Below are 18,747 nucleotides of genomic sequence, written 5' to 3'. Positions count from 1 at the left end.
CTTCCACAATCATTGATACTTAGTCAGGTGGTCAACTTGTTCCTTGGTAGTGCCCGGAACAAGGGTATTGTAGGGAGTCTAGTCACATAGAGGTTTGACCGGTTGACAGTCTCCAAGAGGTCTTCAGCCCCCTGGGTGGATCGCTGGATCTCATAAGGAAAGCAGACATAATGAGGCAGGATATCATTGAAGTCAGCTTCCTTAACAAGCACGAACCCGTAAGTTTTGTTTTTATTTAAACTCTTATGTCAATTCCAACGATGATAGCTGTCTCTGACCCTCCACCAAAGGTGTCAATCAGCTATATATATAACTACCAGGTGAGTTAGATGTTTGAAAATGTTATTTTCATGATGAAATAAATTTTTGAACATACTACCTGGTAGTTATATATAATTTTAATTCCCACCCTCCTCCCCTCTAGAGACTATGGGCTGGATGGAAGATCTGAGGAATGAATTGGAATGGTTCCACATACCTGGGTAGAGGGCGCACAGGTGGTGCACCTGACTACCCAATCGGTGATTGCCGCGAGTTTTTGAAAAATTCTGCCGTGACGTCGGGGACGTAAGCTATATATATAACTACCAGGTGAGTATGTTAAAAATTTATTTTCATGCATAAAAGAAAAACATTTAACACACAAAACCCATCAACTTATAATTTAGAAAAATCTAACACTTATGTGGGAGTGTTGAGATAGCATAGAAATTTGCAGACTGGAATGAGGGACTTATCTGAGAGCTCCAAGAATTAATAAAGAAAAACAGTAGTTCTAAAGGAGAACAAAGGTTGGGTCCTTAAGGATGCAACCCAGAGAAAATAAAGGTTTGTAACTTAAAATCTGCAGGCTTCTCTTGGAGAAATGTAAAAAGAGACTATGTATACACACAAAACTGGTGGAGGAAAACACTATGTAACCCCTCAACTTGAAGTATATCATTATTAAAATGAGAGAGGATCATGTAGATGAATAGTACAAGGACTCTGCCAGCCTTTATCTGAAGTAGGTACTACATGACCTGATGGAGCATCCGGGTCATTTGTGTTTCACACCTCACAGTTTTAAAAGTCTGAGACCTCCATACAACTATACCGGAAGAATTGACATCTAGGTCTTGCTAAAAGGTCAGAAGCAGAGGTTGCTTTGAATAAGTAGAAAAGTGTCTATACTTAGTACGTACTCTACCTATTATTTAACCTAAGCATCCAGGAAAATTATTTGATCCTTAGAGAAATCATATTCCAGTTACGACTTCAGCGGGAAAGAGAAGGTTGGAGTTCTTGGTTTCTTGAAGATAAAGAATGCATAACACAAAGATCAAAATAAGAAACCTCCTTATCTTGACATATATAAAGGGAGGTGGAAAAGTGGAGGGCAAAGCTGTCTGATCCAGACTATCTGGAATAGTGTTTACATTACAAAATCATCGGCAAGGAAGACCCCTATAAAATTTCATTCACTGTAAGGGTGATGTTTCTCTGACTTACTGCCAAATGTATGAGCAGACTCAAACCATAAAGAAAAACCTGATGAGCAGAAAGAAAATCTTGCAGATAAGTTGGAACTTTTATCATTATTACTTTCTCTCATAGAAACCATCAGATGGGCAGGTGATATGTAATTGACCACATCTGGAACTACTGCTGTCCCTGAAGAATGTCACAACACAGACATCAGAGAGACGGAGAATTATTGCACCTTATCTGTTTTACACTCATTCAATTTAACATGCATTGCAAATGTTTATTTATTCTTTATTTATTTATTTTTTTTGCATAAAGCCAGTCTTCTACAAAAGCTAAGCAAACATCTTGCTCAAAAATAGATATGAAACTGGCTCACTGTTTGCCAGTAATTCCAATCAATTTTCTCTACAGGCATAACATTGACCTAATGTAAGCTGAAAGAAAAATATGCAAGTGTTAAGCTCATCAAACATCCAAGGGGTAATGTTAAACAAAACTTATATATGGAAAAAATCACAAATTCTTGGTAATTTGTATTTTTCCTAGCGATACCTACCTCAAACCATTCCAGTGGAGATTCCCGGATGTCGATCTGGGTCCGACCAGAAAAAACTGGTTATACGCCGCACCCAGGCCAGGCCTATGCCCTTAGGGGTCAAAGACCACGTTATCCTGCTGACCTGACGCCAGTCCTTCCTGCCCAACTCTGAGGTGCCTCCTCTAAGCTTCAGCGGGGCTGGATGGGAGGGAATATACTTCCATGGTTCGAGGTAAGTATCTCTAGGAAAAATACAAATTACCAGGAATTTGTGATTTGTTCCGATGCGAGATACTTACCTCGAACCATTCCTTCCAGTGGAGACTTACTCCTTAGGAGGAGGGCGAACGTTAGGGAAGGAACGGCCCCAAAGGTGCTAGGTCAGAGGAGGGGCAACCGCTCCCCTTGGAATTCAACCCTGCTATGTAATACTTGGGGGTTGGTCCGGGGAGGTCCTAAAGCAAGCCTGGTGCGGGCATAACCAAACTTTAACATGTAAAACTGTGGGTTGTACTGAACACTATACGCACTCCCGCATATCTTACCTGAGTATCCTGGATTCCTCACTTTATCCGAAAGCCCAGGGGGAATAAGGACAAGGACCAGGGGGGTATGAGGAAAGGTCTCACACACACCCACACACACTTCATACACACTGACCTGTACATCCCGAGAAGGGTGAAGAGGGGTCCTAGACCTGTTGCTGGGCTGCCACCACGGGGCCAATCTCAAAGGCATTGAGCGACCTCCTCGTGCAGTCTTTTAGATAGTGGGCTGTGAACGTCGACTGTCTATTCCAGACCCCTGCCCTCAGGACCTGGTCCACTGCCATGTTCTTTGAGAACGAGGGACGCCCCAATTCCCCTGATGTCATGGCCTGGCCCCCTTTGGGGAAAGGCCCCCCTTCTCGTAGGCCCTCCTGATGGTTTCTCTCAGCCAAGAAGGAGAGGGTGTTCTTGGAGGCTGCCTTCTTCTCTCGACCTGTGGTGACAAAGAGGTTCTTGACCTCCGGTCTGAACCGAGCCGTCCTTTCCAGGTACTTCCGTACTGCCCTCACCGGACAGAGGAGGAGATCCTTAGGCTGGTCCGATGGCAGGGATGGAGAACTCCACGAACCTGGGGTCCGAGACCGAGGGGTTCTGATTCTTAGCCACGAAGGAGGGGACAAACCTGAACGAGAGTTCTTTCCAATCCCTCGTGTGGGCCACTGCGTACGACAGGCCGTGGAGCTCTCCCACCCTCTTCATGGAGGCCAGAGCTAGCAGAAACACCATCTTGAGGGTCAGCTCCCTATCCAGGATGTCCTTGAGTGCCTCGAAAGGAGGCTGCCTCAGGGAGTCCAAGACTATCGCGACATCCCTGCGGGGAACCAAGCCGGCACTGGGGGGACACTTCTGCTCAAAGCTCCTTATGAGCAAGGACAGCGGTTTCCAGTTCCCAAGATTCAATCCTTTCAGGGAGAAGACCTGGCTTAATGCGGCCCTGGCTCCTTTGACCCCCGGAATTGACAGGCCTCTGTCCACCCTCAGGTAGGTCAAGAATTCTGCGATGTCTGGGATCTTTGCTTGGAGGGGCTCCAGGCCCCCTTTTCCTACACCAGGCCCCAAAGACCTTCCACTTTGCCTGGTAGATGTTAGAGGAGGTACACATTGAGAGGCCACCCCCTCGCTGAGAAACCCTCTCCCTGTTCACAAAGCTCGCTCGATAGTCTCCCAGCCGTGAAGGGAGAGTGGGCTGGAATGTTCCCGTGGAACCTCTCAAAGTGGGGCTGCTTTAACAGGTCTGGCCTGGGGGGCAGCTCCCAAGGCGGTTGAGAGGCCAACTCTAGAAGGTCCGGGAACCACTCCCTGTCTGGCCACCACGGAGCCACCAACGTCAGGGCCACACCTTTTGGTTGAGGACCTGCCTGAGGACTCCGAAGGGAGGGAACGCGTACATGTCCAGGCCGTCCCACGGGTGTTGGAACGCATCCTCCCAAAACGTGGCTGGGTCTGGCACCAGGGAGCAGTAGACCGACAGTTTGGTGTTTAGCCTTGTTGCAAACAGGTCCAGGGATGGGGACCCCCACTTCCCTATTAGCCTTCTTGCTACCTCGGGGTGTAGGGACCATTTGGATCCCACCTAAAACCTGACCCCGTCTGCTGAGGCCGTCGGCGATTACGTTCTTCTTGCCAGGAATGGACCTTGCTGTCAAGGAGGTTCCGAGGGCTTCGGCCCAGCTCAAGATCTCCCCCGTCAAACCGCAGAGATCCCGTGATCTCAGGCCCCCCTGCTTCTTGACATAGGCGACCACCGTGGCATTGTCGCACATCAGCGACACCGAGTGTCCTCCCACTTCCTCCTTGAAAGCTTCCAAGGCTCGCTCCACTGACAAGAGCTCCAGCCTGTTTATGTGGAAGTGCTCTTCCTCTTGCGACCCATATCCCTCCCGCTGAGAGGGACTTCAGGTGGGCCCCGCCCCCCCACCCTACTTCACACATCCGTAACAGGAGCATCTCCGGGGGCACTGATCCGAGGGGCACACCCCGATGAGAGTTTGCAGGATCCAGCCACCAACCGAGAGCCTTCCTTGCTGTCGGTGATGGAACGGGCTTCTGAGGTGTTTTTCCTCCTTCTGGTACCACCCTATCTTCAGGTCCCATTGTAAGGGCCTTAATCTCAGTCTTCCCTAGGGGACTAGTTTTTCCAGGGAGACCAGGAGGCCTAAAGTCTTTGCCACACCTTTTGCCGCGGGTCTCGGGAGTGCTCAGGAAGTTGCGGGCGCTACTTTGGAGGTTTGCCAGTCTGTCCTCGATGGAAATCTCGCCCTCCTTATCCAACTCCATCCCCAGGTACAACAATCCTGGTGGAGGGGACCAGCTGGGACTTCTCCCAGTTCACGACGCTCCCAGGGTCTTGCAAAAGGCCAGGAGGGCGTCTCTCTGCTCTACCAAGTGCTCCTTTGAGGAGGAAAGGAGTAGCCAGTCATCTAGGTACCGGAGAAGGCGTATACGTACCTCTCTTGTGGGCCCAAGACGAAACCAGGGAGAACACCCTCGTGAACACTTGCAGGGCCGTTGCCAGCCCGAAGCAGAGTGACTTGAACTGCAAGCTCTGGTCCTCCCACCTTATGGGCGCATGTACTTCTGGATGACGGGTGTACCGGGATCTGGAAGTAGGCATCCTTGAGATCGAGGGGACATCATGAAATCCCCTGCTCTCACAGAAGCCAGCACCGAGCGCGACGTTTCCATTTTGAAGGAGTCTTTGAGGACGTACGAGTTGAGGACGACAGATCTATGACGTCGCCACCCCCTGACGAACTTCTCCACCAGGAAAAGGCGACTGAAAGAACCCGGGGGAGTGATCTACCACCTGCTGAGGGCTCCCTTCCTCCGGCAGTGCTTGAACTTCTAGCCTTAGGGCCTCCCTGTGACTGGGGTTGGGCCCAGGCTGAGAAAAGACAGGGGGCTGTCCGGCTTCCCTGTCAGTTGGAGGCTTCTGGTCTAGGAAGGGGATCCGGTAACCGTCCCTGAGGACCTGGACTGTCCAGGCTCGGCTCCGTGATCCCTCCCATTCTGCCAACAGCTCGAGAGGCAAACCACCAACGATGGCGAAAGACATGGTAGGGGGCCTCGACTTCTACTTCCTCTAGGGAAGCGGTTGTTACTACTCCTGGAAGTAGTGGGGGATCTGGACCTGAAAGGAGCCTGGGAAGTAGGGAAGGTCCTGGGGGAGGGCCGAGTCCCCTGGTCTCCCCAGTTCTGAGGGGCTGACTCCATGGAGGGGGCAGAAAGGGTCCTATTCTGAGGCTTCAGTCTCTCGTTAGATCTTTTCAGCGCTGACTGACGTAGGGAAGGGGAAGGGGGCCCTATATACTATGGAGCCTTGGCTGGCCTTCCTCCACCGTTCCACTGACTCCTCCACCAGCTTCTCCGGAAAGAGAGCAGCCCCCCTCCACTGGGGGCGTTCTGAAGGGTCCTGAGCTCTCTCTCTGGATGTTCCTAGGGAGTTTGGCTTAGCACGGAAATCCCTCCCCGCCTCACGACCCAGTTTGCCCATGACGTGACCAGTTGGGTCATGAGGAAGCCCAGGGACTTACTCCCAGACAAAATCAGCTCCTTGTACTGGGCCAAGTGAAGGCTTCCATCCCTCAAGTCGTGGAGGATGGAGAACCTGGCTACCGCCCCGGACCACAGATCATCCATGAAGCCACACGAATAGAGGTCCAAGCTGTGACTTCCATGGCCATAGCCTCCTGGGGGGAGAAGGAGACTAGCCCTGACGCGAGCCTCTCTTCCGAGAGTCCAGGTGCCAGGGTCGACAAGTTACCCTCCACTGATTTGGGAAGCAGGGGGACTCCTTCCGGGGCATATAGCCTTCTCTGACTTGGCTTAGACGCTGGAAGTAGCCTAGCTGAGGAGTGCATCTGCAGGGAGTTACTCGACACCGCTATGAGCTTTCCACCACCATCAGGGCCTTCTTCGTGTTGGTGGACCTAGGGAGGCTGAGAGAGGGGCTTGGTTCCTCTGGGTCCCTGAACAGGATGTCCACCGCCAAGGACCTGTTGTCCTCTATTGTTGGGGCTGGCTCCTCTAGTCGGTTCATGGACCTTGATCAAGGTGAGAGGACCCACCTAAAGGTTGAAACTCTCGTCCACTGGGCCTAGTTCCTCCAGGGCGTTCTGGAGGTCTTCTTGGATGAAGGTCTCCTCCTCAGCGCCCCTCGACGGAGGAGAGACGTCAGACCTTGGTCGGGGGGAAGCTGGAGAAGCTCCCCAGAGAGGGACACTTAAACCTGGTTCTAAACCGGTCTCCTGCAAGGGGGGATACCCCGAACCCCGAACCGCACCCCGTACCGCCCGAGGAGGAGCTCGATCCTGAGCAGTGGAGGGGCTCTGAACCACCTAAGGAGGTATCGGCTCCATGCTCCATCCACGAAGGCGACAAGTGTGTGGGAACACGGAAGAAGGGAGCCCGCTCGGTCTTGGAGGCCGACCCTATGGCTGACGAGACCGAGGCAGGAGCAGGGAGGATGCTGGCTGGGGAACCCCCGTTGAGAGTTCACCCCCTCCCTACTCCTTTTAAGATCCCGGTTTACACGAGGAGAACGAAGAGCCGCTCAAGGACGAGGCGTAGCTGCTTCCTACCTCTCCCATGGCGGCCTTCTCTTCTTAGAGGAGCGCCTTCTCCTACGGGAGGATCTCTCCCTCGAGGAGGAACTCGAAGAACTCACGTCCTCGGACGAGTCCCGCCGACTCTTGCTTCTCCTCCGGCGACTCCCGTCGCAGGGAGAGACCGGGGAGTGTTTCGGCCGCTTCGGGGACACCCCCACCGCAGAGGGACCACCCTGGAAGGCCGCTCACAAGGCCACCCCCGGCTCCTCCTGCCCTCTAGACAGGAAGCCCCAGGACAGGAAAGCATCGTCCTTCATCAGGGATCTGCCCGGAGTACGAGGGGGGAAGAAATCCCCAATGGCAGGAGGGGGAAGGGTTGGAGCCGGGCAGGCGGGTGGCCCCGTGACCGGGTACACCGGCCTGGATCCGGCTTGATAGCGGGGAGAGCTGCGGCGAGGCAAGCTGTAGTGGGGAGAGCCGAAGTGGGAAGCTCCGTAGCGGGAAGCTCCGTAGTGGGGAGCTCCATAGCGGGAAGCTCCGCAGCGGGGGGTTGGGTGGGGGATGGGCCCTCCCCCTGCACCGATGCTAAGAGAGAGGACCAGGACGGAGCCCTGTAACTGCAGCCACGTCCAGCAGTCTCTCAACACCGCGGAAGCATCGGGTACAACCTGTTGGGGAATCGACTCATCGGGACCCCCCGGGGGGGGGGGGGGGGGGGGGGGCGGGGGGGGGGGGGGGGGGGGGGGGGGGGGACCTGGCAACAGACTTCACCTAGGCCCTCTCGCTGGGAGAGGGCAGGAGAAAGAACCTGGAGAAACGCGGGAGACTTCCTCTCCGACGATAACCGCGGAGGGGGCGTCCCCGTCTCTGCTGCTACTCCTACTCCTCGAGTCCCCCGAAAGCTTCGCCAACCATGCTTTAGGCTTCTTCTTCTTTGTAGAAGCCAAATCCCACTGGTACAAGGGACAGGAGGTGCACTCCAAGCACGTGTTGTCCTTCGAGCAAGCACCCCCCTACACGAATTACACAAAGAGTGAGGATCGATGAGAGGAGGTGAGAGAAAAGCTCCACAAGCCCGCCCTTCAGGACCGGGGCAACAACGTTGAGGCTCCAAGGCCGAATCACACATACGCTCGACACACGTACACAAAAATACACACAAGGACAAAGGAAATGGGCCGGACACCGGACGAGCAGGGGCACATGTACGCGCCTGCGACCAGAGAAGGACTGGCGTCAGGTCAGCAGGATAACGTGGTCTTCGACCCCTAAAGGCATAGGCCTGGCCTGGGTACGGCGTATAACCAGTTTTTTCTGGTCAGACCCAGATCGACATCCGGGAATCTCCACTGGAATGGTTCGAGGTAAGTATCTCGCATCGGAACAAATGTAAAAATGATAAAAATCACTAAAAATTTCATATTTCAACTTAAGCAAAGTATTTATAATCTATATACATATACAGTACTTGGCAAACTACACTAATGCAGTAAGAATCTCTTAATTACGTGTACTATCTGCCCCAACAAGGACCTGAGAATTGGCCTGAAACATTGCATTGCATCAATCAGATATCTGATAAAAATGGCCCCAGCACCTGCTGCAACATTCTTACCTGCCACAGTCAGAGGGTCAAGAATTTGGTATATTTGAAATCATTGAGCAATGTTTTGTACATTCAGTTGAAGTGCTGATCACACTGCATGTCACCTATTACAGGTGAAGTATATAAGTGTGTATTATTGTGTTCAACCATGAATATCTTTGCTTGGCCTACTGCATATTACAGGAGAGCCTGTTGCATGATACTCTGAAATTTACATATAAAATGCATCTGGGCTATGTTGCTGCACAGGCTGTGCATGAGAAATCATCTGAAGGGACAGTCTGAACTTGGCCCTCACCACTTAGATAAAAAGCCACTTGTCAGACAAGTGACCTGGAAAGGAAGAAGTCACAAAATGTTGCCGTAAATTTCAACTTATTGATGAGGAACACATCCTTTGCCTTACATCTTTGTGGATGTCGATTGTTACTTTGTGCTAGCTCTTCCATGGAGTTAGGAAATGCCTCTCAAGTAAATGTAAAGCTGACAAAGGTCAGCAATTTTCTCATGAACTCACACATCCACTGAACTGTAAGGACTACTCATCTCTCATTTGTACAATATGGTTGTATTCAGTTTGCATCTTAGGAAGGTTTTGGATATCCCCAACTGTCTCAAAGTAACAATGGTGTTGGAGGGTTAGCATCATGAGGACATGCTGTGATGATGTTAAAAGTACCAGCATTTTGTAATGCCTTAAGAAGAGCAAGTAGTCCCTATACCACAATAATAGCATGGAGATTGCTCTTTACAATCTGATATATGATGGTCTGATTTAAGTCTTGTAAAGCAAAGGCTTAATTTGTTAATGTTTATCCGTCTTGCCTTATATATAGTATAGGTAAACCAGTTTTTTTTTTTTTTTTTTTTTTGCAATGCTTTCCTTGATAAAAAGAACTCATTTGATAATGGGGTACTTTGTGGTCATGCATAGAGCTCAAAGATAAGCATGAGGATGAGAGCCTTCATGGCACTTGTTTGCAGTGTCTGGTATACATACTGTAGCCACCTCTTCACCTGTTCCATGTTGGAACAGCAGGTTTGCTGATTATTACAGATAAAAGTCAGAATTGCCAGAGGAAGACAATGGATGATGATGTCCCCTTCCACTGCTGCATCAAAGGGAATCTCAGTGGCTGCTTCATTGTACAAGATTAAATAATGTCTATAAAAATACTGTATAAGAGAGAGAGAGAGAGAGAGAGAGAGAGAGAGAGAGAGAGAGAGAGAGAGAGAGAGAGAGAGAGAGAGAGAGAGAGAGAGAGGGGGGGGGGGGGAAACAGTATATGTGCAGTGTTTCATAATGAGATGCTTGTGTATGTATATTCATGCAATCATACACAGACTGAAAAACATATGTATATAAAAAAACATTTATGTATGTTAAAACGGAGAAACACAGATGTTTATGGTCTTATTTTTTGTATGAGTTTTATGTATTTTACATATTTTGTAAGCATACTAGTTTATAAGTATAACTACTGCAACTAGCTACATTAATATTTAGGCTAAACTGTTGTAGTATTTTATGTACATATTTTTAGAAGCAATTACTGTAATTCTTACTTTCTTTGGCAATGAGTGATAAGTAAATTAAAATTTTAAATTGAATGAAAATTACAAAAGGTACAGTTAGGAAACAGTTCCTCGTTGGACAAGTGGCTTTCGTGCTCGGCTACCAATCCGGTGGTCCGTAGTTCGATTCTTGGCTCAGTCAACACAGAATCGGAAGAATTTATTTCTGGCGATAGAAATTCATTTCTCGATAGAATGTGGTTCGGATCCCACAATACTGTGGGTTCCGTTGCCAGGTGACCAACTGGTTCCTAGCCACGTAAAAGTATCTAATCCTTCGGGCCAGCCCTAGGAGAGCTGTTAATCAGCTCAGTGGTCTGGTAAAACTAAGATACGTATACTTAACAGTTAAGTTAGGCTATTAACAACTTCATACAAAATTGCTTTACATCATAAGCTAAGAAATCTGCTTCAGGGTACTGTATGGTACTGCATAGGCTAAATACCAGGAAGCCCCTCATTTTTCTGTTAAGTTGAGGTGCCACATTAGAAATGAACACTAACTTACAGAGAAGACCAGAAAATGCAGGCTAGGTTTATGCTTGTCACTGTGTTAGGCAAAGACCATTACCACTATTATACTCAGAAAAATGCATGTGAAAGCTGTGAACAAAAAAGAGGGATATCTTCATTTTTGCAACTGAGGTGCAACTCATATGGTGGCAAATATCATATACTGAGATAGTATTTAAACAAACTGAGGGCATCCTAATAAAAATGTACCTAATCAGCTACAACAGAAAAACTTTGAAACATCACTGGATTTAAAAACAGCTTTCTCATCTAACTACACAAAAAAACTTGTAATATGAAATTTAATAATTTACCTTCTCAGGAGCTTTGCCAATTAAGACTTTCAACATAGCATTCACTTCAGCATTTGAACTTGTGACTTGGCAATTTTGATCAGGCCTCCTACAGCTGGTTGATGGAGTCATATGTGGGCCTGACGGTACCTCTCCATACATTTCTCCTTCTGATTTAACAAAGTACTCAACTTCATTAGCCCTTCTTCTCTTATAATTTTCATTCTTGGGACAATTAGTAACACCAGTTTTTGAACTATCTGAATTCACTGCAAAATCCTTACTCTCTGTCTTTATATTTGGGTAATCATCTTCGGAATCTTCATCCTCATAGGGTACAGCAAGGCCTCGAATCATCAGTGTTTCTGCAGCTGCCACAAGGGTGGGCAATTCATGTTGCAAAACATCAACTATTCCAAGGTACATGAAATCAAGTAATGAAAGTAGTTCTTTTTGCTGGATTGACGGAGCAAGGGTAATAGAGCCTTGATATGGAACATCATTTAATATGGTTTCAAAATACTCACTACAAGCTGATAAAACAAACTTATGTACCCAGTGTTCTTGCCCCTCACATACTAGCCTGACATCTGCATACTGATTCTGAAAATAAGAATGAAAGTAAAATATATGTACATATTAAGCTAAAAATAGAAACTTAAGTTCTGCAAAAAGTATTTATTCCTCTTCTCTCATAAGTAAGACAAATTTTTAAAATATATTCCATTTTCCATAAATTTTACATTATAATGCCAGAACAGCTTAATTCTAAACATGAGAATAAACAGTAACTGGTTGCAAAGCTTTGACTAAAGGACAAAATCTAGGTACCTTGTATTACAGTTACGTCCAGGTCACCCTTGAGCAAGGTGTACAACCTGTCAGCCCTGTTTCTTAGCATGAAACTCCACAGCCTTGTGAAAGGATATTTATTAAAAGGCTAAGGAACCTCCAACATGAAGAAAAAGCAAAAGAAGGTTCCACAGAAACAGGGACTGAATAACCTGTGACAGCTACCAGTTTTCACAGATCTTGCATAGGTGTAAATGCCAATGGTCTTGGTGTGATGGTAGTAGGTTTGGAAAAGGGGCAAAAACATCCACTGGGTCATACTGAAGAAACCAAGTTGCATGCACATCATGAACAGTAATGATCACTGGAGCCCTTCACTTACTTATACAGTAGAATATTATCTGAGAATGAAGTCATCAGCAGTTAAAGAAGTCTGGAATCTTCCTAATTTGAGTACAGTCACACCTTGGTTTTTGTACATTTCGGTTTTCATAGACTTTTTCTCTACAACATTTTGTCTCGGTTATCGTACGTTTCCTCAGTTTTCGTAAACTCGGAAACGCTCCATCCAGGGCCCAGTGTGTGATCAGGCCCCATATTGAGCGCCCAAACAAAGTATCCTATCTTCTTTCATTACCCATTCTGCTTTAGTGTTTGTTGTTTTTGTGCTTTTTGTGCTTTTTCTTTATTCAAGTGCAACTGCTAAATAAGCCGTCATGGGGCCAAAGAGAGTTCCAAGTGCTAGCCCTTCTGTAAGAAAAGGCAAGAAACACTATAGAATTTAAGAAAGAACTTGTACCAAAGTGTTGGAGGAAATTGCATGCTGATCTCAGTGAGAAAATGCCTACAACAAGCGCTGTTGTTAATGAATTTAAGGACAGCAGAGGCTGGTTTGAAAAACTCCAGAAAACAAATGGGCATACAAAATGTGCCTACTTCAGGGATTAAGGACATGTTTGCAAAGTGGAATGATGTAAAAAATTTTGTAGAGAATTATCATCCCAACAAAGAAGTTGTAATCCATGTCTCCATGTTTAATGACAATGCCGTGTTTAACTTTAGGCAGATTGTAAAGAAATAGCAGAAACAAATGTCACTGGACAGTTTTGTTGTGCAACAGGGGTCCAGTAGATCTCAAGCTGTCCTAGTACCCATAAAAAATGAAGAGGGGAAGTAACCTTAGATAGTGCCAGTAAAAAACAAAGAGAAGTAACCCCAGATAGGTCCTTGATACCTGTAGTCCTTCTGGAGGGAGATTCCCCTTCCAAACAATAACCTCCCCTCCCCTCCTCTCCCTTCTTCTCCATCTTCCTTACACTAACAAGCGTTTTCCATAAAGGTAGGAGTGGTGTTAAATGTTCATTTATTCATTTCATTACTCATTTATAATGATTTCTCATTGTTTTCTATGTAAAACTGTTTTTATTTCCCATAAAATATATTAAAAAAAAATTTGGGGAGTCTGGAACACATTAATTGTATTTGCATTATTCCTTATGGGAACTATTGTTTTGGTTTTCATACGTTTTGGATTTTGTGGGAGGTTCCGGAACGGATTATGTATGAAAACCAAGGTTCTACTGTACTACTCCTCACATGAGGAGCTTCTTACTCAAAGTAAAAGTCGCTGTTACTTAGCTGAACTAAAATTTGCAGAAAAAATCTAAAAGAAACATAGAAGGCATTCCTAGAAAACAACAAAATTTTAAATACAAACCATAAAAAGTAGTTTTATTTGTTTTACAGACTGATTGTTGCCTCCATGCTCTAGGAATTTTTATCCCTCATATACTGTACTGTAATTTGCAAATTTGAAGGTCAGCCAATTAGTAGATCAATCCCTCATATCATTCACTCTCACAATATGAGTTTTCTGCCTTCCTTTGTTTTTCCTGAATCATTTAACCAGCCTTCCTAGTAGAGGCTTGCATATCATAGTTTCTGAAGGGAACTCATTATTCCATACCTTTCTTGTAGGAAATGAGCTTCATTTGAGCCACTTTATTATAATGAAAATGATATTGTTAAGATACAATAAAGTTTTGTACATACTTACCTGGCAGATATATACTTAGCTATAGACTCCGTCGTCCCCGACAGAAATTCGAATTTCGCGGCACACGCTGCAGGTAGGTCAGGTGATCTACCGCCCCTGCCGCTGGGTGGCAGGAATAGGAACGATTACCGTTCTAGAACCAGATTTTCTCTTCCACCTGTCTCCTGAGGGGAGGTTGGGTGGGCCATCAATCGTATATATCTGCCAGGTAAGTATGTACAAAACTTTATTTTATCTTAACAATATCATTTTTGTACATGGAACTTACCCAGCAGATATATACTTAGCTGATTGACACCCTTGGTGGTGGGAAAGAGACAACTATTTACTGAATAGACAGGTAAACAACATACGTTGTAGGTAATAAATAAATAAAACCTTGGTTCCTACTTGATCAGGCGGAAGACTCCATGGCTAATGCCTAGGAATCTGCGCCTCAAGAGCCTCAGCGAAGATGTACCTATGGCTAAGATTCATTGTGGGTCTGTCGATGGGGTCTTATCCATTTACTCGACAGAGCCTCTTACATGACAATATGCCTATGCCTATGGCATAATTAAGGAGCACAACACCGATCCCGATCACCTGATCCTATAACACGAGGGTTAGTTGCTTAAGCTGAAAAGAGTTATCTACCAAACTCCTTTCAAAAAAACCCAAACCCAAAGAAAAAACACGACGTTAAATAAAATTTAACTCACTAGTTAAGGATCAATATCTGCTCCCTATCCCAGCAATGTATCCGCAAGACACGTATCAACCAAGAGAGAAGGATCCCTCGAAGGTTATCTTGACATCCTTCGGATAATGGGAAGTCAACACAGAGTTGCATCTCCCGTATGTGACAGCTAATATGTCCTTATGACATATTGTTAGGGAAAGAACAAGAATTCGGAAAAGCTCGCACTTCATGCGCTTTTAATTCTCAGCTGTTTGAAGGAATCATCAATGCACTTATCAAGTGCTTAGGAGATCACAATGTCTCAAAGAAGGCCAGGGCGTTCTTTGATATAGATCTTCTTCTGGTGAAGCCTGGAGCCTGGCTAGCGCTTCGTGCCTGGCAGGCGCCTAGCGCCTGTCTAGCGCTCGCGCCTACCTGGCTGGAGCCTTGCGCTGAATGGCGCCTAGAGCCTGGCTGGAGCCTCGCGCCTGGATGGCGCCTTGCGCCTGGCTGGCGCCTCGCGCCTGGCTGGCGCCTCGCGCCTGGCTGGTGCCTGATTGGCTCCTCCTTCTTGGCTAGCGCCTCGCGCCTGGCTGGAGCCTTGCATCTGGCTGGTGCCTTGCGCCTGGAAGGCACCTGGAGCCTGGCAGAAGACTTCATGATTACTGTCTATGAGTCTGCCTGCCTCAAGAGTTCAGCGAGGTAGGGACCTATGACTGACAAACCCTTCTGGATCATGTCAATGGGGGCTAGCCCGCTTACACGACAGAGCCTTCTCGGATCGTGCCAATGGGGGCTGACCCACTTACATGGCAGAGCCTTTACCTGTATCATATCAATGGGGACTAGCCCTCTACATGACAGAGCTTTAGGTTTCCTCTTTACTGGAAGGAGCCTTGCGCCTGGATGGATCCTCAATCCTGACTGGAGCCTAGCCTTGAAGGAGCCTGGCACCTGGATGGCGCCTGGCTGGCTTCTAGAGCCTGGCTGGCTTCTAGAGCCTGGCTGGCTCCTAGAGCCTGGCTGGCTCCTAGAGCCTGGCTGGCTCCTAGAGCCTGGCTGGCGCCTTGCGCCTGGCTTGGCTCCTCCACACTTGCTGGAGCTTCGAGCTTGGAAGAGTCTCTAGGCTGTCTGGCGATGTCCACATCGGACACTCTTATATCTGTCCGATTTGTTCGCCTCTGTTGGAGGCCCGCTCCTTCTCAGTATCCGACCATGACAGAGTTCCTTGGAACTGTCCGCCTCTGGCGTTTTCGCCTGTATTGTTCATTGGCGCATTGGCTGGCGCTACATTGTCCCGAGAGTCCTGAACAACCACATAGTTTTATCAAGAGACTGGAGAAGGGTGGAAGAAATTCTTCCCCTTTGAGCTTTTGGCCCCTGGCAAGGGGAGGTGATTTTAGTCAGCTACACCCAGTAGACAACAGGATATCTAACAATACGAGAGAGAAGAGTCTTCCTCCGAGGAGGATCCTTCGTGAACACTTCTTTTGCTAACGAGATCTCTTCTTACATGTTGATGAGGTTCCTCGTTGCAGAATCTTCCCTATCCTTGCCGAAGGAAGGGAAGGAGTCTGGAAGTCGAAGGAGAGACTGAGCTGAAATTGGGCGGAAACCCTGATTTCTAGCTCTTATTGTATCCTTCTGAATACCTTCTGGGAAGCATTTTGAGCCCTCATCGCACCCCGAAGACTCTGTAGGCAAACGTTTAAACCATCTCTTCTTCTGTAGATGAAAATGTAAGTACCCTGCCTGGGCAACGAAACTTCTATCTGAAAGCGTTGCGTCAGGAATAGAGGGATTTAGTTCTTTTGCCAGACATACTATGCTGGCAAGAACCCATTGCCGAGTCTCCATTGAATCTGATGCGAGATTCCAATGCACAAAAAATTCACTTGTCTTCTTGGTCGTTAGGGCTAAGAGAAAACAAAGAATTCCTTCATAAACTTCCTCAAGAAGTTTGATGAGGAGCAGTTCCATTTTGTCGAACACGGAATCTGTGGCCACAAAAAGATCCCATTCGAAGTACATGATATCCTACTTTTGTCGTATTGCGGTATCGTATAAGATCTTGAAGATCTTAATCCTCTGTTATCTCTAATTCCCCTTGTAGAGACAGAGTATAGCCTTTTACTGCATTCTTTGATAGCAGATATATACATAGGTGATTCTTCCCTCTGAAAGTGAAGAAAAAACTTCGCTATGTGGTTCACAGAGGTATCGGAAGAGGATAGTTTCCTCATTCCATCTAGCACGATCTGCAGCAATTCTATGTCTTAGCCATGACTATTGTCATTTACCTTGAAAAAACCTCTCATTCATGTCCACTTCTGGTCAGTCTGCACGCGGACAGACTCAGAGTGGAGAGGTTTTATAGGTCTATTTTGTACATGCAACTTCCCCGGCAGATATATACTTAGCTTATGTCTCTGACGTCCGACAGAAATTCGAATTTCGCGGCACACGCTGCAGGTAGGTCAGGTGATCTACCCCCCTGCCGCTGGGTGGCAGGAATAGGAACCATTCCGTTCTAGAACCAGATTTTCTCTGTCGCGGTAGTGTCAACATATGTTTGTTGCTACCTCCTGACTTGATTTCCGTTTTTTCATCGCCATCGATCTTCTGGGCTGTCTTTTGCAGGGAAGTACTGGGTCTTTGGTTCGGCATACGCTTTTATTAACTTTTTAATGAATTTGGCTTCGAAAATTTCGAAGAATATATGACGTGTAACTACTGAAATTTTCGGTAGACACTTACATAGTTTGCAAGAAAGGGAAATATTAATATTTATTCATTAATACGTGTAATAAGTGTTAGAATTGATTGAGGAATATACTGACTTCCTAATTTAGGGAGTCAGTAAAGCATGTAACTAGATACGTTTCTTTTAAAAGTTTTTTGGAAACTCGTACTAACGAGCAATTAGAGTATTAACAGTACTAGTAGTGTTGCATCCTCATCACCTTCTTACTTCGCAGAAACTTCAAATTCATAATTGCAATTTGAAGACAAGGATTGTGACTCAAAATGCGAGCTATTGAAAGGTAAGAAGTGATACTAGTGTTCCCCATTGCAGTGGAGGGTGCGTCTGATGGCTCTGTCTCGCTCCCAGGCCTAGACTCTTTCAAGCTCCCAAGCCCAGGGGAGAAGGAGTGTCGAAAGCCGTAAGGAGGTTTCAGAGAATCCCCACCGGTCAGGCGTCCCCTCGGCAGGTCTGTAGAGCGTCCAGACTGCCAAGGATAGCCATTGAAAAGGCATCCTTAAAAAAGTGCGTCTCTTCATCTTACATCCGAAAGACAAAGAATGTATATGTTGATGATCTAGCGCGTTCTCTGAAAACTAAGAGAACACTGAGCAAGAGCCAGCCAGGAACTTAGGAAGCCGCGTTCCAGCAAGCTAGCGTGAGCCACGTTCCACAGCCAGCAGCGAGCCGCGTTCCAGAAAACAGACTAGCGCGAGCCGCGTTCCTACAAACCAAACGCGAGCCGCGTTCTAGCAACTGAGCGGCGAGCCGCGTTCTAGAAAATGTTTTTCTTGGCGCAAGGCGCCTTCAAAGAGACGAAGCGCCAGCCTGGCGCAAATTGCGCCAGAAAAAAACAGACGGCTAGAGCAAGGAGCCTTATATTTGTACAGTGGCAATCAGAACGATACCTTCCATTGAACGTTTCCGGGCAAGAGGCTCTTTCTAAAAAGGGGTCTAGTAGGCGCTCGGAACTATCAGGGCGCACAGGGACCTTCCACGCAAGCGAACGTTCCAGGAGCGAGTCCTCCTTTCTAGCGTGCGGAAACATTCCAGGCGCGCGGAACTATCCAGGCGCAAGGAGCCAGGCGCCAGAATATTCCAAATCTTCTTATGAGAGAGAGGTCAGTCGCGAGGCTCCTCTTTGAGTTTTAACTTGAGCAACTTCCCCTGGCAAAGGTGCAAGATGTCGCACAGGCGGCCATCGCGTTTGTCAGAAGGATTCTGATACTAAGAGGAGCCATTTTTTCATTATTCAGAAGACTCCTGTGTTTGGCAGTTCCTCTCAATGCGTACTCTCTCCTTCATTCATGCTCTTCCCCTCGTTATGAGAGGCAAGAGCTTTGGGAGTTTTTCTTATAAGAATCTCATCGACGTTTGGGTATGATGGCGGATAGGAAATATCTAC

The 18,747-nt window shown here is 47.2% G+C and overlaps 1 protein-coding gene and 1 long non-coding RNA gene across 7 annotated transcripts in view; one reads left to right on the top strand and one right to left on the bottom strand.

Annotated features, from left to right (window-relative positions):
- The window catches only part of LOC135211159 (uncharacterized), a 107,927-nt gene that overhangs the window by 60,051 nt on the left and 29,129 nt on the right, over positions 1 to 18,747 (top strand). The window lies entirely within an intron of this gene.
- Positions 1 to 18,747, bottom strand: part of LOC135211156 (zinc finger and BTB domain-containing protein 24-like) — a 60,026-nt gene that overhangs the window by 20,775 nt on the left and 20,504 nt on the right. For all 6 annotated transcript variants that reach the window (XM_064244335.1, XM_064244332.1, XM_064244333.1 and 3 more), the window contains one exon: positions 11,112 to 11,693. In XM_064244335.1, coding sequence (XP_064100405.1) covers positions 11,112 to 11,693 — 582 coding nt within the window. The remainder of the gene's footprint in view (positions 1 to 11,111; positions 11,694 to 18,747) is intronic.

The sequence above is a fragment of the Macrobrachium nipponense genome, chromosome 4 (genome assembly GCF_015104395.2).
Source record: "Macrobrachium nipponense isolate FS-2020 chromosome 4, ASM1510439v2, whole genome shotgun sequence".
Lineage (NCBI taxonomy): Eukaryota > Metazoa > Arthropoda > Malacostraca > Decapoda > Palaemonidae > Macrobrachium > Macrobrachium nipponense.
Note: the sequence above shows the minus strand (reverse complement) of the source record. Positions and strands in the feature narration are given on the sequence as shown.